Genomic DNA, 24,323 nt, shown 5'->3' with positions numbered 1-24,323 from the left:
CCCCATTAGCTAAAGTGGTACCTCAGGTTAAGAACAGTTTCAGGTTAAGAATGGACCTCCAGAATGAATTAAATTCTTAACCCGAGGTACCACTGTACTTGCATATCAACAGGGCTGAATTAACCATTAAGCAAAATAAGTGCATGCTTAGGGCATCAAGGTAAGGGAAGCACCACAGAAATTTTCCATTGCTGGATTTACCATGAACCATATGGTGCAGCTGAACCAGGTTCCACAAAAAAGGCTCCCCTAATATGCGTGTATAATAATAATTTTATCATTTATACACCAACCCATCTGAATAAGTTGCCCAGCAACTCTGAGCAACTCCAAACAAAATATTAAAAACAAAATAAAACCTCAAACATTAAAAACTTCCCTGTACAGGGCTGCCTTCACATGCCTTCTAAAAGCCTGATAGTTGTTTGACACCTGACAGGAGGATGTTCCACGGGATGGGTGCCACTACCGAGAAGGCCCTCTGCCTGGTTCCTTGTAACTTCACTTCTCACAGTGAGGGAGCTGCCAGAAGGCCCTCAGAGCTGGACCTCAGGGTCTGGGCTGAATCCCTTCATTTCTTCCCCCATCTTGTGGAAGAGGAAGTTGTCAACAAGGCGTGCCTGAAATTGCTTGGAGATTCCATGCTTAGTGGAGTTTGTTTCCAAGCAAACATCGTGGTTGTGACAGTTGCTCATTACCGAGGATTCCTGCTTCCCTGAAAACATCTGTAATTTGTTTCAGGGAAGCATCGTCCACATGTCGTGAAGAAATTTTGTTTTGGTTTGCATCTTAATGGGAAATTACTCAGTACCAGAAACAATACACAAAAGCAACGGGCATCTAGCCTTCATAAGTTATCCCTGTCTGAATTTTGTAATGCGGTTCTCCAACCAAATAAAGTGTACCAAAAATGTGTACATTACAGGAAAGTGTGTATAGAAACGACCACTGGCTATGTTGGTTGAGGCTGACAGGAGTTGCAGTTGAGTCCTGGTGAGTCTAAAATGACTTGTCAGCACCGCTGGGATCCAGATTTAAGGAAGCCTTCTCTGGTCTAGTGATACAGTCCCCGGATACAGGATGCATTGGGAAGCTTTTAATATTTGATGTTTTATTATGTTTTTATATTCCTCTGGAAGCTGCCCAGAGTGGCTGGAGAAACCCTGCCAGATGGGTGGGGTATAAATATGATGATGATGATGATGATGATGAACTTAAATCTCTAGTTAAAGCAAAAGACAAGGCAGCCCATGCTTCATTCCCAGTGTAGGTCCTAAAATCATCTGTCACCTGCTGTGCAAGGAACCTGGGCTTTGTATGGCATAACAGTTGTGCTAAGGGGAAGACAATAGCACTAGAAAGGAAATGTGTGTGTGTGTGTGTGTTAGTCTTAAGGAAGGGCAAATCTGTCCATTTCAGTTTCTCTGCTTTTCTCTTTTCCACATTAATGGAAATTCTCATAAACATTAATCCGCATTTTTGTGCGGCTTCATATGCACATTTTCGTATGCAATTTTTTCTTGATGCACACTTTATTGCAAAGGAATTTCCCTTAATACAGTGCACTCCCCCCCCCAAGCTTTAATATACACATTTTTGTATACATTATGTGGCTGGAGAAGCACATTGCAAAATTCAGAGCATTTTCGAGGATGGCTATGTTTCGGTTTGTGAATTCTTTTCAAAACAATGAATCAAATCACTCCCCCATTCCTAGTGGATGATTCACAGAACGGAGAATTCTGCCAGGCATGGATTTCCTTGCTACGGCAGGTTTGCGATGGGGAAAGTGCCACCCCTGGAAATGCCATACCTTCTGTAAAGGGGCTATTTAAGGGCATGAACTTGGCAATGTTGCCATCTGGGTACTGATCCTTTGCCAGCACCCCTTCCCTGGCTCGCGTGAAACTGGATATCTTCAGTACTGGCTCCTCAGCTAGGAAGACCCACTGGAGCCAGAGCTAAATCGAAATAAACTATTTTAACTCGAAGTCAGCGTGTTTGTATATCTCCTTCTGCTGGTTTAACTCCCCCATTAAATCATAATATATTGCCTCTTTAGGCATCACGGCGCACTTTATAATGCTCACTGGTGTGTGATTCATCCTATGCAATCTTTGTAACAGAGTTGGGTCAATTTTATTGTTACGAGCCAATTATAACTACGCAGCAATGAACGGCGAGCGAATGTTGCCTTCAGGCACAGTTATGCAAACTCTAAACAGGCTTCCCCCACCCCATGATCCTTCAGGAGCCATATTGGGATCGCTTAATTTGGAGAGGAAATGAGGGTGGGGAGCAAGGACCATAATTAGGAGGGTTGGTATATTGCTACGCTTGCTTCACCCAAAGGCCCTGCAGCCGGAGTTGGCAGGTGGCTTGAATCTGGGATTGCGACTGAGCTTGTTTTATCAATCTGCACACCCACCCACACTGTTAATCCCTATATTCGAGGTCAGGGGTTGGGAACGTGTGGCCCTCTGGATGTGGTGGGACTCCAACTTCCATCAGCGCTGGTCAATAGTCAGGGATGGAGCCGGCCCACCTATGAGACAAGCAGAGGCAGTTGCCTCAGGTGGCAGATCTGACTTCCAAGGAATTTCATGCTTGCCACCACTGCTCCCACCTCCTCTGCCACCTGCCACTGCCTGCTCCTTACTCCCCTGCTGCCTTATTCCTTAATGTATAAGGGTTTATGCACGCAGAGAAGAAGAAGAAGAGTTTGGATTTGATATCCCGCTTTATCACTACCCGAAGGAGTCTCAAAGCAGCTAACATTCTCCTTTCCCTCCCTCCCTCACAACAAACAGTCTGTGAGGTGAGTGGGGCTGAGAGACTTCAGCAGCTGCATGTGGAGGAGCAGAGATGCAAACCCAGTTCCCAAGATTACGAATCTACCACTCTCAACCACTACACCACACTGGCTGGGGACCTGCAATTGGCCTCTAGGCCTCTGAGCCCTGGGACTCTTCCCAGGTCACATTGGCCCTCATGGGACGCAGGTGGCGCTGTGGTCTAAACCACTGAGCCCCTTGGGCTTGCCGATCAGAAGGTCGGTGGTTCGAATTCCTGCGACGGAGTGAGCTCCCATTGCTCTGTCCCAGCTCCTGCCAACCTAGCAGTTCGAAAGCACATCCGTGCAAGTAGATGAATAGGTGCCGCTGTGGCAGGGAGATAAATGGTGTTTCTGTGCTCTCTGGTTTCTGTCACGGTGTCCCGTTGCACCAGAAGTGGTTTAGTCATGCTGGCCACACAATCTGTAAAGCTGTCTGTGGACAAACGTCAGCTCCCTCGGCCATACAAGGCCCAGCAAGATGAGCGCCACACCTCATAGTCACCTTTGACTGGACTTAACCATCAAGGGGTCCTTTATGTTGGCCTTGATCCATACTCTCCCAATTATTTTGGCTGTGAAATGTATCTCTGCTTGCATGGATGGAGAGATGTACATGAAGAAAGCTCTGACTTCTATGTAACTGGGCTGTAGCCTTCTGTATAAAGGCAAGAGTAACACCTGTGGCTCCGCTCACCTCTGGCATGTGGCCCTCAGAAGGCTGCATACTATGGGATGCAGCCCTCGGGCTTTCAAGGTTTGCCTGCCCTGGTTGGAGAACATCTAAAAGGCCTGGGAGAATAGAATGTTTTTGCCTGGTGCCTTAAGGGTAGCAGAGAAGGTGTCCGGCGAGCCTTTCTGGGAAGGGAGATGCACCCAAATGAATTGAACAAAATCGCAGTGGGGAGTGTCAACACAATTTTTAAAAAGTCTAACAGTCACGAGGCAAGCAAAATACAAAGAACGAGGACCGAGCTATTTCCAAAAGTATAAAATTTCTGCAAAGCATCTGGACTTATTCAAATCAGTATTGCAGTCCTGTTTACGAAAATTGATAAAAGGCAACCAGCCTAATCCAAAATTCTGCTTTGTTTTTCTTCCTTCCTTTTATCGCACATGTTTGGTAAATTAATTTTGACATCTCAGTTTTTTTCCCCATACTCGACACACCCATTCTCCAGTTGAAAGAACTGTAGGCATCCAGCATTTAAGTGTTCCAAAAACAAAGCCCCAGTTCTCAGTTGTTATCCTGGAAGTGACCTGGAAGGAACCTTGCTTCCAGCCACCAGGGAGGTCAAGAGACTTTAAAAGACTGGCAATTCAGAGGTATACGACCTCTGAACATGTAGGTTCTATTCATTTTCATAGCTAATAGCCACTGATTGACCTGTTCTCTAAAACCCTCTTAAAACCATTTGAACAAGTAGCTACCGCTACATCCTGAGGCAGTGAGTTCCATAAGTTAATTTTAGTCAATTGGACTAGCGATGGCAACCAACTTGGAAGGTTTTCAAAGAAGATGGGGCAAATTCATGGAAGCTGAGGCTATCAGTGGCTACTAGCCAAGCCGGATATATCCTCCAAATACCAGTTGTTGGGAAACGCAGATGGGTAGAGTGTGGTTCTGCTTGCAGGTGTTTCATCAGCATCTCATTGGCCAGGATGCTAGGCTAGATGGGCCACCTGAATTCGCTCCCCAGTCCCTTTTAACACACAAGTCAATGGGCTCTTTATTCATTGAGAGATTGTTGGGCTTTTTAGAATCTTGGTTATTAATTTTTCACAAGGAAAAAAACTTTACAAATTTTAACATAAACCATAAATTACATTATCAATCGACTTCCTGTCCTTCACTTCCATGGTTTCCATATTTACCCTTAAATGCTGCATATTTCACCTATACTATTCAATACATTCAATTTCACCTATTTATTTTAATAATTCACATTGTTGCTCGTATTTCAAGTCCTGCTCATATTTTCATCTCCCTATAATAGTTCTTTAAATACTCAATGGAAAAGTTCCCAGCCCTCAATGAATTTACTGTCGTTTTGGTGTCTAATCTTTGGTGTTAATCTTGACAGTTCTGCGTACTCCATCATTTTCAAAAGCCAATCTTCCTTTGTTGGGAACTCTTCTTTCTATCTTTGGACAAACAATATTCATGCTGCTGTCATCATGTACCTAAATAAACTAACCAGCTCTTTTGGAACATCATTATTTATAATTCCTAAAAGAAAAGCTTCACGTTTCTTGGGAATTATCAACTAAAACATATTTTTAATCTCATTATATATCATTTCCCAATAGCTCTTAGCTTTTTTTGCAACTCCACCACGTAGGGAAGAATGTTCCTTCTGTCATTTTGCACTTCCAACACATACTTGACTTAGCTTTATACATTTTGGCTAGCTTAAGGTAAAGGTAAAGGGACCCCTGACCATTAGGTCCAGTCGCAGACGACTCTGGGGTTGCGGCGCTCATCTCGCTTTATTGGCCAAGGGAGCTGGTGTACAGCTTCTGGGTCATGTGGCCAGCATGACTAAGCCGCTTCTGGCAAACCAAAACAGGGCACGGAAATGCCGTTTACCCGCCGGAGCAGTACCTATTTATCTACTTGCACTTTGACGTGCTTTCGAACTGCTAGGTTGGCAGGAGCAGGGACCGAGCAGCGGGAGCTCACCCCATCGCAGGGATTCGAACCGCCGACCTTCTGATCGGCAATCCCTAGGCTCTGTGGTTTAACCCACAGCACCACCCGTGTCTTACTTGGTGTTAAATACAATCCATAAATCATCTTCATATAATTTTATTTTAAAGTATAGCAAGCAGTAAATCTTAGATTACTCTGCCACAACTTCTCCCATGAAGACAGTTCTATATGATGTCTCACATCTCTTGCCCACTGGATGACTGTTGCTTCCTCTCGTTCTTTCCAGGCGTCACCTATTCTGATGCAGTGAGCGCCACCGAGCCCTGCAAGCCTTGCAAGGAATGCGTGGGCCTGGAGGGCATGTTAGCACCCTGCGTGGAGTCGGACAACACTGTCTGCAAATGCATCTACGGCTACTACCGGGACGAGAGGAGTGACACTTGCAGGAAGTGCCGGATCTGCGAAGTTGGCTATGGCCTCGTGTACCCCTGCGGGGAAAATCAGAACACATGGTGTGAGAAGTGCCCCTTGGGGACGTACTCTGACGAAGCGAACCACGTGGACCCCTGCTTTCCTTGCACCGTGTGCGAAGAGGACGAGATCACCGTCAAGGAGTGCACCGCCACATCAGATGCAAGGTGCAGAGGTAAGAGTCATTGGGACAGGCTAAAAATGTGCATTGAACAGGAAGGGTAGAGCACACTAACAATGCACAAACATTCCTTTCCAGACCTTCACTGCTGTTTGTGGAGGAAACAAAGTGGGGTGAGTGGGATGCAATGGCACTGGGGTCAGGGTCAGTGGGGTGATGTCAGGATTCGGGGAATCAGATCCCTTCCTCAGTGGCAGTAAATGAGCAGATTAAACAAAAGGAGCTTTCTTACCAGACAAGTTCTTTAATGATCGCAGTGAGAGACAAGGAATGCATATCTCTAAAAGAAATGGTGTTGCTCACCCCTCCATGTCCATTAATCTACGTCACTCCTACATTGGGTAATCTGAGCTTGTTGCTGTTGTGCTTCCTGTTCTAACACCCTCTAGCCTTGGGTGAAGGGGGAGGGCCAGGAATGCTGTCCAAGGACACTGAATCTGCCAGCTGTCCCTCTCTTGGCGTTTCCTCTTCTAGCTGTTCCTCACCCAGTACTTCCCAGCTTTCCCCCTCCAGAATATGCCCTTCTGCAAACCACCGTTCTAAATCAATACTGTCCTCCTGCCCTTGGGAAGGTTCAGAAAAAGGGGGTAGCAGCTCCCACCATTCCTCCTCAGTCCAGCCCCTGACACCTGATTCCGCTTCTCTCTGGGCATTCGCTCTACATGTGCTCTGAAAACCAGGCCTCGTGCATTTCCGCAGAGCTCTGAACTCCCCCTAGGTAAAGGTAAAGGGGCCCCTGACCATTAGGTCCAGTCGTGACCGACTCTGGGGTTATGGCGCTCATCTCGCTTTATTGGCCGAGGGAGCCGGCGTACAGCTTCCGGGTCATGTGGCCAGCATGACTAAGCCACTTCTGGTGAACCAGAGCAGCGCAGGGAAATGCCATTTACCTTCCTGCTGAAGCGGTACCTATTTATCTACCTGCACTTTGACGTGCTTTCAAACTGCTAGGTTGGCAGGAACAGGGACTGAGCAATGGGAGCTCACCCTGTCACAGGGATTGAAACCGCCGACCTTCTGATGGGCAAGTCCTAGGCTCTGTGGTTTAACCCACAGCGCCACCCACTTACAACCCAGCTACTACTTATTCAGCCTTTGATCGGATAAACAGATCACGGGGAAAAGCAAATTGTGAAGTTGTATAACTGTTCTCTGAGGTGTGTGGCCCATGCCATGCCCAGCCCAACACCCTACAGCTGGTGGGTGGCAGGAGGCTATGATTACAGACTTTCCGTCTACAGATGTTACTTCTTCAACTTGCACGTGGAGACAGAGCAGCAGAGAACCGCCCACACTGCAATGCACTCCATTCCCCAGTGGTCTCATCTTCCCCTTCTTTCAACCACCAAAGATGAGAAAACAGAAACTCTGAGTGTGTGCCTATTTCTCTTCCTGGCATCTTCCATTCTCTTGTCCATCCCTAACCTGAACCAGGCCAGGCCAATGTACACGATACCTTCCATTTAGCTCAGAAAAAGGTGCTACATAAACACACCTTTTATTAATTAACTTTAAAAAACAACCTGATAAAAGGTGTATGAGGAAGAGTGGGAACTGTAGATCTGAGAAATGCAGGATTCTTGTTCTATTCGGTATCTAGTAAAAGTAAAGGGGCCCCTGACCATTAGGTCCAGTCGTGACCGACTCTGGGGTTATGGCGCTCATCTCGCTTTATTGGCCGAGGGAGCCGGCGTACAGCTTCCGGGTCATGTGGCCAGCATGACTAAGGCACTTCTGGCGAACCAGAGCAGCGCACGGAAATGCCGTTTACCTTCCTGCCGGAGCGGTACCTATTTATCTCCTTGCACTTTGGTGTGCTTTTGAACTGCTAGGTTGGCAGGAGCACGGACTGAGCAACGGGAGCTCACCCCGTTGCGGGTATTCGAACCTCTGACCTTCTGATCGGCAAGTCCTAGGCTCTGTGGTTTAACCCACAGTGCCACCCGCGTCCCTCATCCAAGATCTAGGGAGCAGTGAAACATCTGGTTCAAAGAGAGCCGGAAGATGTACTTTTGTAACCCAATAAAATCTTAATAAAAACAATTATCTATTAAAAAAGGCTTCCCAGCAAAGGCAGCACCAAATTTAGCACTCAGAGCCCCTGGAAACAGGAACAAATAAAGTCACGGCAAACAGCTGTTCCTTTTCACTGTGTATATTTGAAGATGAGAAATGGTTGGGATTGAAACTGATGTGTGGACACTCCATGAACCTTTGCCAGGAATTCCCTTGACAATGGGGTGGAGTTAATGCGATCAGTAAAGTGGCATTCCCCTGACGATGAGTAAGCAACTGTTGTGATGTAACAGGGCTTCAGGTGTGGGGGGCGGGAGTCAAGGCTGCAGAGCAGAAAGAACAGCTGTTCCCTTAGGCACTGCCGAATTCCGTAAAGCTAAGCAGGGATGAGTCAGGTCCAAGGCTGGATGGGAAGCCCTAAATGAGTGGGAAGAGGTGTAGGGGAAAGAGTATCGCCTGCTTATATGGGGTAGCTTGACTCAGTGTCTTGAACTAATGGAAATCCAAAGGGCTAGAGTACCGAGGTTGTCAATAATGCTATGTGGGCAAAATGTGTCAGAACTCAGATAGCAGTAAATATTCATATTATTTTTTTTTGGGGGGGGGGACCACAGGTGGTTGTTGTTGTTGTTTCTGCAGACCTGTGAATGACCTGCACCATGCACTGATATTTGATATCGGTGGCATCATTTATTAGATAACCTGAAATGGTACCTGTGAGCTTGATGGATCAACAAGATTCTTTCTCCAGGCCTGCCAAAAAATAATTTAAATATTGAAGAGGAAAACCCGTTCAAAATGCAAATCCAAACTTTACATTTGAAATGTCCCAAATTGACAGTTCCCTGTGACTTCATTTCAGCTTTAAAAAACAATCTCAGGTCCCTGATCTCCTGGCACGAGTGTCAGTTTGGTCCTGGGAGACAGTGACTTGTGAAAGGCCGCAAAGTAATCTTTGTGGCAGGGCAGTGGTTTCAATCTGGTCTCCCGCACCCAGACCAAACCCTTCAGTAGTCCAGTCACTACTTCTGCCTCTCCTGTGAAATGGCTCCACAGGCCTGGCTATCCCCCAACCTCCCCACAGGCCTTCTCTTGTTGGAATCAGTGAGCTTAAGCAAATGAAAAAAACAAAAAAACGAGACTTTTGATGATGGTCACACCTTCTTGAAGATTTCTTTACTCCCCTGATAAGTTATTCTCTGTTTTATTGGCAGCGATTAACCCACGGTTTACCACAGCTGCACCAACACCGGAGTCCAACACCACGGGTGCAACCACGGCTCCTCAACATGGTACCTTTGATGTTTGTTTGTTACATTTTATCTATTTATTCACTTTAGCTAATGGGGCCTCTTGCTGCTGTGCGATTTCTGTTCTCATCCTGAAGCAAAGTTCTTAACTTGAGGTACTATTTCTGGGTTAGCAGAGTCTGTAACCTGAAGCGTCTGTAACCTGAAGCATCCGTAACCCAAGGTACCACTATATTTATATATACCACCTTTCTTCTAATGAGCCTTCCATGGTTCCCCTTCTCATTTCACCATTGCAACAATCCTGTAAGGTAGGCTAGGCTGAGAGGGAGTGACTGGCCCAACATCACCTACAGAACTTCACAGCCAAATGAGGATTTGAACCTTGGTCACCCAGGGCATAGTCTAAGTTTCTGACCATCACACCACAATGGCTCTTTGCACCTTTCTTCTGTCCTGGTTGAACCAGAACCTCATTTACTTGGTTGGTATAACTCCAAACATGGAAGGACTCCATTGGAAATATGAACTGTGTGAAATAGTTCAGGTCACTAAAGCAGAATTTTTGACACACTCTGAAAGCTACAATTCCTGAGGTTTTCTGAGGGGAGGTAGAACACCATAGAGGTCAAAGGAACTAAAAGTCAAGACTATGAGTTCAGGTTTGTATACATTCAGTAGAATGTGCTTGCAAGTACCAACAGAACCACTTATGCCAGTAGCAGCCAGCAAGGTAACTCTTTCCTTGATCCCACTCTCAATCTCCCCTCTCTGTTAGCAAAGTCACTTAAATAACACAGATGGAGTCCAGAGAGAAAAGAAACTCTTTACTGAGGAATCTGAACAAAACCGTGTATGATCTGAGGAGAAATTTGCTTATAACAGATACATTTCAGAAAGCGTGCCTGGTGTGCTTTGACTTCCAAAGCCTTCTTCAGTGGCATATTGTTAAAAGGGGGCATTGCCTTGTGCAAGGGCTCATAGAGCAAATTTATATAGTATATTATGCTATGGGAAAAGGAGTCCCTTCCAGTGACACACATTTTGAAAGCTGTGATTCTGAAATGCAGCCTCCCATTTCCCACACTAGTGACTCATTTGCTATTTTGCTTCCTTGCAGATTTTCCGCCTGGGAGTCCTGAAGGCCCCTTTCAGGTCACAGATGGCCCAGATACCATTGATGTTTCTGGTAGCACCGTGGCTGGTACAGCAACCACAGTCATGGGTAGCTCCCAGCCTGTGGTCCGAAGCGGCACAGCAGACAACCTCATTCCTGTGTACTGCTCCATTTTGGCAGCTGTGGTGGTGGGGCTGGTGGCGTACATTGCTTTCAAGAGGTAAGCATGCTTCCAAGGTTCAGAAATGAGAGGATTATTTGTGCAGAAGAAGGACATCATCAACGTTCATTAGGGTCACTCACAAAGGCCAATCTTACTCACAACCTAAGCCCACTCCATTCTTACAAGCTGCTCCCATCATTGCCGCTTCATCCTTCCTCTGCCCCATGACCATCCTCCTTTTGTGAAATTTACTTTGGGTCAAGGGAAGGGTCAAAGCAACTTTGTTTACTCTCCGGTCTTGGCAGAGCTGTTCGAAACTGGGATGCAATTGCAACCCAATAAGAAGATGAGGCTCTGTGTTAGATTCCCATTTTCCCAGCCAGAAATGTGTGCAGAGTAGGGATGGTCAAATCTGTCAATTTCAATCCATTCCATTTCTCGTTTTTTTTCCAGTCTTAAATTCAGTTGTCCACTTTACCGTAGAAATTTGCAGATGTTAGTGAAAATAATCCCGTGAAAATTCACCAGCATTTCCGTATGAAATTTTCCCCAATGTGCACATTTTAAATGTGTTTTTGACTAACACAATGCATTTTTGTATTTTATTCTTGTAATGTATGCATTTATATGTGCAGTTTACACTAGCACATGCATTTTTGTACACATTTCTTGGCTGGAGAAGTGCGCTGTGAAATTCAGAAAAGGGCGGATTTTGATGGATAGCTGTGTTTCAGTTTGCAGATTGTTTCAGAAAGTGTGAATTCGGTAAGTTTGCCTTTAAATGCAAACTGGATCACATTTCTCCCACATCCCTAGTGCAGAGAGTGTCACTTTCCCACTGGGCACCATCAGTCCCACTCCTGTCCTCTGCAGGGAAAGGTGCTCCATCACATACTAAGTCACCTCTGGCTTTCCCATGCCCCAAAGTAGGTTTTGTGGTGGGGATGAGGATAACTTAGGGCAGGGAGGAGGCGGCGGCAGCAGCAGAGGCAAGGCATTTTAGTGAGCATCTGATTGGAGTGTTCACAATGCCTTGATCCCTTTGGGGGCAAGCAAGGTGGTCTTCGAGCATCCTTGATGCTCAGCAGCAGAATACACACCCATTTTCTCCTTCCTCTTCAAGCTGCTTGTGTGGGTTGGTGTGGGTTTTGGCACCCTCCTCCATTTGCCCCATAGGGCAGGGAAACAGTCTCTGAGCCTGCCAACATACCATTATTGTCAAGCCCATGTCTTTTCTAGACAGCTGCTGTTGCCTAGATCTGGGAGTCTTCTTCTATGTTGTTGGGTTCCCAGAAACCAGCCCTTGAAGGCTGGTGCATGATTCCTCATCGGAATGTGCAAGGAGGTGCCTCCAGACATGGAAATTTTGGCAATCCTTGCCAATCTGCTTTATGCTGCAGGTGGAATAGCAGCGCTTGGTGTAGGCTGTTGCCTGTAGGGATTGGTTGGGCAGCAGGAAGGGAGGCCAACAGTAGGGGGAGGCTTCTGTAAATCCGGGACTGTCCCCGGAAAATGGGTACACTTGAAGGGTCTGCAATGAGATTTGAAGAGGCAAGGGTTAAAGCAATAGAGTTGAATAGTAGACAGGAGAGACCGACCATAGAGAAGGAAATGTCTTGAGTAATCTATACAGGCCATAACCAGCCAATCTATGTACTGAACAGCTGCACAACGTATCACCTACATCTGGGGATACTGCACAGCTGTTCCATTGTGTGCGTTAAAAAAACAAAAAAACAAAAGCTTGGCTTTTCTATGCTCCGAGGGTTGGGGAGGGGAAGAAATGCTGAAGAGGGAAACAGTGGAGCAGGATGTTTTGTTGAAAATGCCTTGTTAAAAAGTGAGTAAACAAGGCTTGGCTATTCCATAGTAAGTGCATAGTTAAGATAACGGAATTCGCTACCGCAAGATGTAGGGAGCGCAACCGAGTTGGACAGCTTCAGAAGGGAGTTAGCTACACGCCTGGGGGAGAACGCCAGCCATGACGGCTTTATTATGTCCAGTATCAGAGGAGGTATGCCTCTGAATGCCGGTTGTTTGGGATTATGTGTGGGAAAGAACTGTGGCACTCAGGTCCTGCGTCGCTGGTTTCCCACAGGCAACTGTTTGGCTGCTGTGAGAACAGGATGTTGGACTAGATTGGCTTATGCGCGCTGCTCCGAGATGCACACAGGGGTCAGGAACGTAACCTCTGCGCAAACTGGCCTGTGTATATAGTATCCACCAGCGTATTTATGGGCTTCATTTCCATTTGCTTGCTGTTTCAGGAAATACACATTAGGTAGAATCAGGTTTAAACACTCACTTTCTCCCCCCATCCGTTAGGCCCCCCAAAATCTAGAGCTGGCTAGTGGTGAGCTACATCAGCCCTAAAGTTCAGATTTGTAGGCAGCCCTGGAATAATGATAATCATAATTTATTATTTATACCCTGCCCATCTGGCTGGGTTTCCCCAGCCACTCTGGGCGGCTCCCAACAGAATATTAAAAACACTGTCAAACATCAAACATTAAAAACTTCCCTAAACAGGGCTGCCTTCAGATGTCTTATAAAAGTCAGAGAGTTGGTTATTTCCTTGACATCTGATGGGAGGGCCTTCCACAGGGCGGGCGCCACTACCGAGAAGGCCCTCTGCCTGGTTCCCTGTAACCTCACTTCTCGCAGTGAGGGAACTACCAGAAGGCCCTCGGAGCTGGACCTCAGTACCCGGGCTCAACGATGGGGGTGGAGACGCTCCTTCAGGTATACTGGGCCGAGGCCGTTTAGGGCTTTAAAGGTCAGCATCAACACTTTGAATTGTGCTTGGAAACGTACTGGGAGCCAATGTAGGTCTTTCAGGACGGGTGTTCTATGGTCTCGGCGGCTGCTCCCAGTCACCAGTCTGGCAGCTGCATTCTGGATTTGTTGTAGTTTCCAAGTCACCTTCAAAGGTGTTATATGGTCTTGGTGGCCATTCCCAGTCACCAGTCTAGCTGCTGAATGGCTGGGGTGGGGCTGCAACCAGCCTGGTGGGATACTTGATGGCTGAACCCCATCCTTAGAAGGTTCACCCCTAGCAAGTGTAGGAGACCTTTGGCCTTGCAGATGTTGCTGAACTCTATCCCCCCAGCATGCATGACCAATGACCAGTGATGGTGGGAGTTGTAGTTCAATGACAAGTGCAGGGCCAAAGGTGTCCCTTTCCACCCGATCCAGGGGCGGCTTCATGGTCTTCTGGTTCAGCACGGGAAGTGTCCTAGGGAGATAAATGCAGGCTCTGTTCCTTCCATATGAGCCTTTGTGAACTTCCATGAAAACTTTGGTTGCTGAGAATCAAGGAGCCGGTGCAGACGAATGCAACCTCATGCCTGGACTGGAGAAACAGTCCCTGCCCCGAGGTTTGCCTGAGCAAGCCCCGAGAAGATTGGGCTCACCACACCCAAAGCATTGTGATCCGCAGGGAGCAATCTACCGTGTTGGCAACGGCGCCAAGTTTGTGGTGTACCTTGATCTGGGAAAGGAGGCGTGAGCATCTGAGGCTCAGCTGTTCCCTGCTTTTTCACCTCTAGGTGGAACAGCTGCAAGCAGAACAAGCAAGGAGCCAACAACCGCCCCGTCAACCAGACGCCGTCGCCGGAAGGGGAGAAGCTCCACAGCGATAGCGGCATCTCGGTCGACAGCCAAAGCCTCCACGACCAACAGCCGCAAACACAGACGGCATCCATGCAAGGCAAGGGGGATGACCTGCTGGGTGAACGGGGAGGAAGGCCTAGGGGACGCCAGCCAGCTTCAGCAGCAGCTGCCAAGCGTGTTCAGGCTGTCACCTGCAAATCATAGAACTGTAGAATTGGAAGGGACCATGAAGATCATCCAGTCCAACCCCCTGCAATGCGGGAACCTTTCGCCCAACGCGGGGCTCAAACTCACGATCCTGAGATTAAGAGCTTCATGCTCTTCCGACTGAATTGTAGGAGCCAGCTCCTAGGGGCCGAGTTCCCTTTGGCAATCCAATAAGATATTTAAGGAGGCATTGCCATTCAAATGGGGTGTGTGCACCAGGTCTGGTGATCAATTACCTGCCCCCCTCCATATTTTATTTAACTTGGCACCCTTGGACTGAGCTACTCTAATTGTAAGCTGGTGAACCAAGCAAAACACAATGGGAGAAAAAGCAAGGGGAGAAGGTCAGTCTTCTTTTTCCATCGCCTCACAGACTCAGTAGTGGCCCATCCAAATGACGGGGAATTCCATCTTGATTTCCAGACTTGGAACTCGAACGGCCTGGCTCCCAAACGCCGCAAATCCGGAAATAAGTGCTCCGATTTGCAAACGTTTTTCGGAAGCTGGATGTCCGACGCAGCTTTGGTGGCTTCTGCGGCTTCCGCTTGAGTGCAGGAAGCTCCTGCAGCCAATTGGAAGCCGTGCCTTGGTTTTTGAACGGTTTTGGGAGTCGAACGGAATCCCGGAACAGATAAGTTTGAGAACCAAGGTACCACTGTATTCACCAAGCAAATATGCATCTATCCATCCATACATCTCTCTGTGTGTGTATTGCACAGAGCCCCAAAATATTAAGTGTAGGGTTGCTTTTTAAAACCAAGGTGTTTTGGGTTACAGAACTGAAATGATAGGGCCCCCTAAATCTGTGCTCCCCCCCCCAATGTTCTTTATTTAGAACTGGTGATTTTAAACGCCTTTCTTGTTTGCAAAGCTTTAAATTGCAGGGGTTGGACCAGAAGGCCCCCGGGGTCCTTTCTGACTCTACAATTCTATGAAAACAAATAAGCAAAAGGATGTATCTTTCTCACTTCTTCCTTTGGAAATTAAGATCACCTTTCACTCCTGATTGATGGATTTATTCAGGGATGGACAACAGGACTGATCTACCATTAGGCAAATATATATCATCACTTGAATGATGCTGGTGGGAGGCAGAGACTTTTATTCAAATATCAAGAAGAGTTGAAACAAAACCATGCAATGATTTCTTTACCAAATTCATTAGGTCCACTAGAACATTTTATTTTATTTTTTGGTTAAAAAAAATAGTACGGAACAGAACTAATCCTGCATACTTGCCTCTCGCACGGCCACTTCGTTATAAATAGATTGTGTTGCATACAAATTAATACAATTCAATACAATCCATGTATGGTGCTGAACACATTGCAGCTTAGTGTTCTTCAGTATAGGAGTAAATCTGATTATGATTATTGTTGAAAATTAGTGGGCGTAGCAGATTTATTTAAAAAATAGATGCTTGCCTCCATCCATCCATCTTTCTATCTATATTTGGAAGAGTATTCCCACCCCCACTCAACTGGGTTAAAACTGATTTTCACTTTGACTGGGGCACTTGTATTCGACATACGTTGCCTTCCATTGTAATTCTCCCACCATCAAGTATGGCCCACTCTCCATTCTACTCCCTACTCCCACATTTCATACCCCAACTTTTCTGGCGCTAGCACCCCTCTGTTGAGAGCCAGTATGGTTTAGTGGTTGAGTGCGGTAGACTTGTAATCTGGTGAACCGGGTTCGCATCCCCGCTCCTCCACATTCAGCTGCTGGGTGACCTTGGGCTAGTCACACTTCTCTGAAGTCTCTCAGCCTCACTCACCTCACAGAGGGTTTGTTGTGGGGGAGGAAGGGAAAGGAGATTGTTAGCCACTTTGATAAAGTGATAAAGTGGGATATCAAATCCAAACTCTTCTTCTTCTTCTCTGTTGGCATTTCGTTTGCTCAAATGGGAGGCTGTCAAAGCTGTTTGCTAAACTGGTCTCTGAAACAGCCCCCTCTCAAAGTTTACAGATGGGGGAACCCCACTTCAGAGAGCAGCTTGGCTTAGGGCCTTCCTACACCAGAGAGAGAGAGAGAGAGAGAGAGAGAGAGAGAGAGAGAGAGAGAGACTGTGCTTCAAAATGCAGAAAACCTTCCAACTCCCTCCATATTTCTCCTTTAAAACTCCGAGGAAGTTTAAAGAGAAATGAGGGGGGTGGGGACATAGACATCGCACCCCCATCAGCTGTTGGGCTCTAGGAGAACCCCCTGCTCAAGGTTTTCAAATGCTTCCCCTCCGCGTTTCTGTGGAAGTTTAAAGGAGAAGTGCGGGAGGGTGGGGTGGGGGGGTGTTGAAAAGCCATTTGTAAACATCCCCATGTGAAGATGCTTACAAAGGGCTGTTTGAAAAACCCTGCAGTTTGCTTTGAAGTCCTGACAATCAGAGCAGCACCAGATTTAGGGTGGCGCAGATGGCCCCCCTGCACTGGGTGCCGAGCTGAGAGGATTAATAATAATAATAATAATAATAATAGTATCTGACTGGGTTGCTCCAGCCACTATGGGCAACTTCCAACATGTATAAAAACATAATAAAATATTAGACATTAAAAAGGCTTCCCTATGCAGGGCTGCCTTCAGATAGCTTCTAAAGTTAATAATAATAATACCTACTCAAAGTTAGGGGGCACCAATTCTTGTCCTTGCTCAGGTTGCCATATTACCAAAATCCATCCCTGATTGGAGAAGCAAAACCTGATATCACTCTGACATCAGGTGATTGACAAGTGACTGACTCCAACCACCAGGCAGCTTTGGCCTGCAATGGGTTGAGGAGATAAAGATCTGGTCTTCTGGCTCAAAAAGGTTCCCTGCCCTTGGTGTAGACAACTCTGAGCTGGGCGAGACAATGACCTGACTCGGGTTAAGGCAGCTTCCTCGTTCCTAGTAGGGCACTGATGGTCAGATGCAGGCCTGCTTTCCCATGGACAGATCCAGGCCTTCTTGGCTTCTGAGGTGGGCTGGGTGTTGACTTCCTACCTACGTAACCCCTTTTGTGCTCCCCACCCCTGTTCCCCCCACTCCAGGCCTTAAAGGAGATGGGAACCTTTACACCAACCTGCCTGTCAACAAGAGGGAGGAGGTTGAGAAGCTGCTGAACGGTTCCACCGAGGAGACTTGGCGCCACTTGGCTGGGGAGCTGGGCTACAAGGAGGACCACATAGACTCCTTCACTCAGGAGGAGTACCCCGTCCGCGCCCTCCTCTCCGACTGGTCCAGCAAAGACAGCGCCACAATGGACGCCCTTTATACCGCCTTGCGCAAAATCCAACGGGGGGACATTGTGGAAAGCCTCTACAGCGAGTCCACTGCCAGTTCGCCAGTCTGAAGCAGGGGAGGCGGGGCAGAGGTCCTACGGGCCAGCCCCTCTGTGATTCCCCACCCTGCTTTTTCCCTCACCGATGCCTCTCGGGGTGAAGACACATGAAGGAAAACAAAATGGAGCTTAGTCTCCCCATGGCCACCATCGTTTCTGGGGAGCACCAGAGCAACCCTGTAATGCACTGTGTCGGTTGTGGGTTGTTTTCTTCCTCCTCCCCAGTATTTTCACCCAATACCTCTTACCTGTAACAGACAGTAAGATGCTAAAAAAAGGAGAAAGAAACAGAGGAAGGTAACTGGAACGAATGTTATTGCTTGTGTGTGTGTGTTTCAAGAAATGGATTGACAGCATTTTGCTGGTCCTGCAGAACTTGCACCCAGTTGATGCTGCTAGTTTGGTCTCACTCTTCCAGGTGCCTCTGAACGGCCATCTTATGTGCCTCTCCATCCTTGTCTCTGTGGATCTTCTTTCCTCACTTGTACTTGTCAATCTTCAGCCACTGACTCTTCCTTTTTAGGCACTGTGTTCCCCTAAGCCAAGAAATACAATAGGCAGCCTGGCTTGAATGTGTTGCATGGACTTGAAGGAGGCTGACAGAGGATGAATATTTGGATCTGGAGCATGAGGATGTTAAGAGGACACGATGGAGACTTTATCTTCAGGGAGCGTCTCTGGGAGGGGAGGAAGGATGTGATTTCTGGCTTGTCAAAACTGACACTGTGAAGATCAAACCTCGAAGTATATGGACGGAGGCTTAGGAGGAGACCCCCATCCATGTTCCCATCCATGCGTTGGTGGCAACATCAAGAATGTCTTTGGTCCCTGATCTCTCTTTTTCTTGCTCAAGATGCATTCTTCGTAGTTCAGTGAAGCTGTGTTGAACCTCGCCCCGTAGCTCCCTTGCTGGGTTTGATCAAAGCTAGCCAGTCCCCAAATGGGACAGCGCTAGTTTAAAAAGGGGTTATAAGCCATACTTGAGAGAGCAGAGCTGGCCAAGGCAAACAAACTAACAGTGCAAACATTGTCGTTAATGAGTGGGAATTGTATTAATCACTGTGATCCTATAAACCTGGCCTCCGATGTTATCCCAGATGTTGTGTTCGTGAGACATAATTAAAAGCGATGCTCTGCATTCTTCCTCAGACTAGTGAACCAATCACTGTGGGTTATTAAAGCCATTACCTCTGTTGCATTAAAAAGGGGGTGAGCAAAAATCCCCCTTGGTGGCCTTAAGACATAAGGTGGAGAGAGGAGGGCTGTGGTTCTACGCTAAAGACTCAGAGCCAGATTTGGGTTGGGTGTTAAACCTCTATGGTTTGCCGGTGTTCCCCTATCCCCACCCATTTTCATAAATATTAGAGGGTACTGAAAAGTAAAATAAAGGGGGACGGGGGGACGGGGACGGTCTCCATAAGTGAAGAGGATCCACCTGAAGTCATTGGGCCAACTAAAGTGAACTGGGATCATCGCTTCCCCCTTGATATATATTACAAGATATTTGTAGACCTGGTGGAGAACTTGTGATGCTTGAAAGTTTGCAGCATTTTGAACCACTGAGGAGCCTGCCAAAGGAGATCATCGTACTGCTCCTGTTGTCTCTCTGGACTGGAATTATGCAGAAAAGGGATCCTCTTCACCCACCCACAGAAGTATATAAGGGCTTTAGGAAGAGTTGGAAACCAATACATAAGAAAGCTGGGATGGAATGCAAGAGAATTTTCCAGCCCCACACTTGGGTGTGATGAGGAGTATATGGCAGCCCTCCAAGAAAGGTTGCTTTTCTGGTTAAAACACATTTTGCTTCCGTCAATAATTTCTCCAGTGTTTTGCCTAAACCGGAGCATCTCAATTTGCCTTGAAAATTTGCTCTAGGCAAAACTGAATGGCAGTTCTAGGTAGGATGGGATTATTAATTTTTATTTTTTAAAACCTCTCTCTTATCAGACAACTGGGACTACCACTTCTTTTACAAGCTGTTGGCATCAGATGGCCAGAATCTCTAAGTAAGAGGTGGACAAAAATCCAGAAGATGTGGCGAACCAGTATGCAAGTCCTGAGTGGTAGAATGTATTGGGAAACCAACACCACAGATGGTGTGTTACTCCCTTCAAATTGCCACTCAGGTGATTAATCTTCCTCCTGAGCCACCGGTGCGACAGGTATCTGTAAACACCTGCACGCAGTATCAGCAGATAGCGAAAGTGAGGCTTGAGGCATAGATACAAAGCACTACGTTTATTATTTACAGGACAAAGGAAAACATGGCTCCTCTTACTTTCTTCATCTGCAAGAGAAGAGAAGAACAAAAGCAATATCACGGAAACGGCGTATCTGAACTTCCGGTCCCATGACATCCAACACTGTGGAATGTAAACGCAGACGCGTGACAACAACAATCACACACCTGCAGCACGGAGGAGTGGAATTCCCAACAGAATGGACTACACAAGAAAAGCATGAAACTGCCATATCCTTAGACAACTGATTGGCCTAAGTATTGTCCACTCTGGCAGGTTGCAGCCCCCCAATGGTTCAGATAGAGGCCTACCAGATTTTTTTTTATGGGTAGAGACATCAGGAATTGGGGTGTTCTACATGCAAGGCTCTACCACTGAGCTATAGCCCACCCCCTTGGTCAGAAGGTCTCTAGGGTGGTCCTTCAACCATCAACCACCATGATCCCCTCACACTGTTTCTTCTGGTGGAGAAATGTGCCCTATATTTCAGGGTCTACCCAAGAGAAGCAAGAAGATAATGCAAAACGATCTGACTCTTCTTGACCAGTCATGACTGCTGAGCCATTCTGTCCCCTTAAGGCACAATGCAGCCAAGCATGCCCCTTAGTTTATTTTTTTGTGGGGGCACCATCCTATCTTCATGCTTAGAGAAGAGAGGCAAGATAAAAGCACCGGTGAAATTTGGATCATTGCGGACAATCATGTATAGAATTACCCCCCATTTCAGTGGGTCTATTTCTGCATGCAAAAAAATTAAAATAAATAATTTCAATCTCTCTCTCTTTTTTTTGGGCCAACTTTGATCATAGTTCTAACACTGGTGGGACAAAACTGGTGGCGGTAACTCCTAGCCGGAGTGTGTGCATAGCTCTGTAGTAGCTACTATCTATGAAAAGAACAACAGAGAATGTTTGACCACTGTTGATGAGAGCATAGTGCCATATATTCAAACTAAACTAACAGCTTTGATGTCAAACTTTTTAAAATAGAGATGGTGGAAAACCATTGGCTGCCAATTCCAGAAAGCTTCGTTAGAAACTTTTTGTCCCTTGAAAGGTGGTGGACTCTCCTTTCTTGGAGGTATTTAAGCAGGGGTTGGATGGCCATCTGTCATGGATGCTTTAAGATGAGATTTTTGCATTGCAGGGGGTTAGATGAGATAACCCTTGGGGGTATTTTCCAACTCTACTGCCCTGTGAATCTATGGTTCTGTCCCTTCTGGTCCACATTCTAGATTGCAATCATGGAATTCCAGACCGGCGGAATGACCTCCATGTGCATGTGCAAAACGCCACATGCCTGATGAAATCAGTGATTGTGTAGCACACCGAAGACCTCTGCAGATGAGCATAGAGGCCTGGAGGATGTTTCTGGGCCACATTAGGCTTCCCTGCACATCTGCAGAATCCCTGACATTGCCAGTGAAATAGTGGACTATGCACAGGAGCCTGAAAGGTTTCAAGAACTTGCCAGAACTTAACAGAAGCTGCTCCATTAGCTGAGAGATTCTAGGAAGTCCTGTTTTCCTTCTTGGACCCATCCCACCCTGGCCGGAAGAACAGTACACTCCACCGTAGGCTGTGCTTGTAGCAAAATCAGGCAGTGTTCTTATCTGATAGGACAGAGGCCATGGATATCATCTCTAATTAATAAATGAGCATGGAACAGGTCCAGCTGTAACACCCCAGTTTACTACCTCTGGAAGATCACAGAGTTGCAGAACGGAAAGAGGAATCTCACGGTTATCAAAGCTGCCTCCAGACCGTCGCTATTTTGAGCGAGGGATTCCATCTCATACTCTCGATGAGCAGATAAGTGCTATGGTAACATGGCACAGCAAATCCACCTTTAAAAACACACACCTTGTGCTGTTAGGAAAGCGGTGGGAATAAATGGAATAAAAACGCGTAGGGTAAATGACCGGTGGGTGGGGAGCAGCGTAACCTCTCGGCAAATAAATCAGAACGATTGCCTCATGAAGAGCAGGCATCGTTTAGAAGTTCCTTGAAAGCTTTGTGCGAGGGATGACTGCTCAGTTGAACGTGGCAGAAAGATACTGAGCATCCTTTTTGTTGTTGTCGATAGAAATCACAAGAGGCAGCGATGGCCACCAATTTGGATGGCTTTAAAGGAGGATTAGACCAATGCCTGCTGGTTAAGGCTATTGATGGCTACTCGCCCAGCCATGTTCTGTCTCCAGTATCAGAGGCAGCATACCAGGAATTCTGTATATTGCTGGAAACCACAGGAGAGGAGACTGCTGTTTTCATGCTTGGAGGATTCCCATGGGCATTTGGTTGGCCACTGTAAGAACAGGAGGCTAGATTAGATAGGTCCATGGCCTCTTCTTATGAACATACAGGCCCTCCTCAATCTTAAATTCATGAGAACATGTGTGCCTTTGGAGAAGAAAGCCAGATGTGTGTGTTTCGCCCCCTACCCAATAAGTCAACAGATGGTAAATCCTTAAGCTGAGAACCAACTATGGAGAGAAGAGAGACAGGGGGAGAATGGGGAGTGGCAGGTTATACAGAACGTGGTTGCAAAATGGACACTGATGCTGAATAAGCTGATTTCACATGGAGAAGAGTCTTCTATATCAGATCCATGCTTAAGTTTCTAAAGGTATTTTGCATGAAAGAAAGAGGAAAAAAACCATTGGAAAGCTACATTTCCCCACAAAACTTGGTTGGCATATTTCTAAATCTGACTCAGAATTTCACAGCTAGAATGAAAGAAAGAGAGAGAGAGAAAAGTATTATAAAAGAAAAAGGAAATAGCCAAAGTTAGTACCTTAAAAAAAATAAATCGCTGCCTATATTTTACATTTCTTTATTGCGATGCGTGGGGTTTCTATTTTGTTAATACTCTTGTCCCCCTGTCCCGTGGTTTGCTTGTAATACAAATGCCAGTTTATTAAAACAGTCTTTACCAATAATAAACATTTCTGTAACAGAAGCCATTGGACTGGTCAGTAGGTTTCACGGCGATTGTCCGAAACGCCCATTTCCCCCTGGCTTTTCAGTTTGCATGGGTGGGTGACTCCAAGGGGACGGCGGGGGAGGGGGCGAAAGGTGACTTTAGATGATGTTGTAGTGGCTGCGTGGACAACTGTAACTGTGTACTGTTCAGATGTGAATAAATATGTGTACCTGTGTCCGTTTGTGTCTCACGTGTCTTCCAGCAATCCAGTAGAGGAAGAGGCAGGTTTTATTTTCAGCTCGGACAGGTCTCAGCCTGTTGTTCTCCTTTTCCCTGCCTCATTCTGCGGCTCTCCAAACAGCTTACGATTTCACATTCCTCCCCCTTGTTGTACAAAACTGACAACCCACCTACCCCCTCCAAAAAAAATAAAAATGCCTTCTAAATTCTGCAGCCCCCTCCAAGTTTACTTTGCAACCAAAATAAACAAACTGAGCAGATTTAGGTAAACATAGTCAATGTGCATAAATCTCTTCTAGATGGTCCAGTTCAGACACAGATGTTTGCTCTTAGGGATAGATGATCTGGACCCCCTTTTGCTTGCGTTGACTAATAGACATGTTCAAGCACATTTGCCATAATTGATGAACCGGTGTTATGAATTTCCCCGGGACTGGCGTATGGCTGGCTGGAGGTCAGTTTCTCCAAGGGCAAGCCCCTTTGCAGTTTCATAAAGGTAAAGGGACCCCTGTCGTGGCCGACTCTGGGGTTGCGGCACTCATCTCGCTTTACTGGCCGAGGGAGCCGGCGTACAGCTTCCGGGTCATGTGGCCAGCATGACCAAGCTGCTTCTGGTGAACCAGAGCAGCACACGGAAACACCATTTACCTTCCCGCTGGAGTGGTACCTATTTATCTACTTGCACTTTGACATGCTTTCGAACTGCTAGGTTGGCAGGAGCAGGGACCGAGCAACAGGAGCTCATCCCGTCGCGGGGATTCGAACCGCCGACCTTCTGATTGGCAAGTCCTAGGCTCTGTGGTTTAACCCTCAGCGCCACCCGCATCCCTGCAGTTTCATACAACAACACAATAGTCATTTTATTCTTTGATCTGTCACCTTCTCTTTGTCCAAAGAGCTCAGCATCATGTGGACAGAGCTTGCACTCCTTGGCTGGTCTGATCTTGTATCAGGTCCAAATTTGTTCGGCAGCAGGTGCTTTTGGGACTTTTATCCAGGCCCGGTGCTGAAAATAGTTCCTCCCTGAACAAGGAGCATGCAACAGGGCATGGCATGGCATAAACTCCCCTTGTGTGCAGGCATGCCTGCGTCACCTGTG

General features: G+C 46.8%; 1 protein-coding gene across 1 annotated transcript in view; it reads left to right on the top strand.

Annotated features, from left to right (window-relative positions):
* Window positions 1-23,221, top strand: part of NGFR (nerve growth factor receptor) — a 60,084-nt gene extending 36,863 nt beyond the window's left edge. Inside the window, exons 3-7 of the mRNA XM_083408408.1 lie at window positions 5,773-6,132; window positions 9,369-9,446; window positions 10,525-10,741; window positions 14,233-14,393; window positions 17,530-23,221. Of these exons, the coding sequence (XP_083264534.1) occupies window positions 5,773-6,132; window positions 9,369-9,446; window positions 10,525-10,741; window positions 14,233-14,393; window positions 17,530-17,831 (1,118 nt within the window). The 3' untranslated portion in view covers window positions 17,832-23,221. The remainder of the gene's footprint in view (window positions 1-5,772; window positions 6,133-9,368; window positions 9,447-10,524; window positions 10,742-14,232; window positions 14,394-17,529) is intronic.
* Window positions 23,222-24,323: the final 1,102 nt, after the last annotated feature.

The sequence above is a fragment of the Podarcis tiliguerta genome (genome assembly GCF_965153285.1).
Source record: "Podarcis tiliguerta genome assembly, chromosome: 13".
Lineage (NCBI taxonomy): Eukaryota > Metazoa > Chordata > Lepidosauria > Squamata > Lacertidae > Podarcis > Podarcis tiliguerta.
This window is presented reverse-complemented; position numbering and strand designations above follow the sequence as displayed.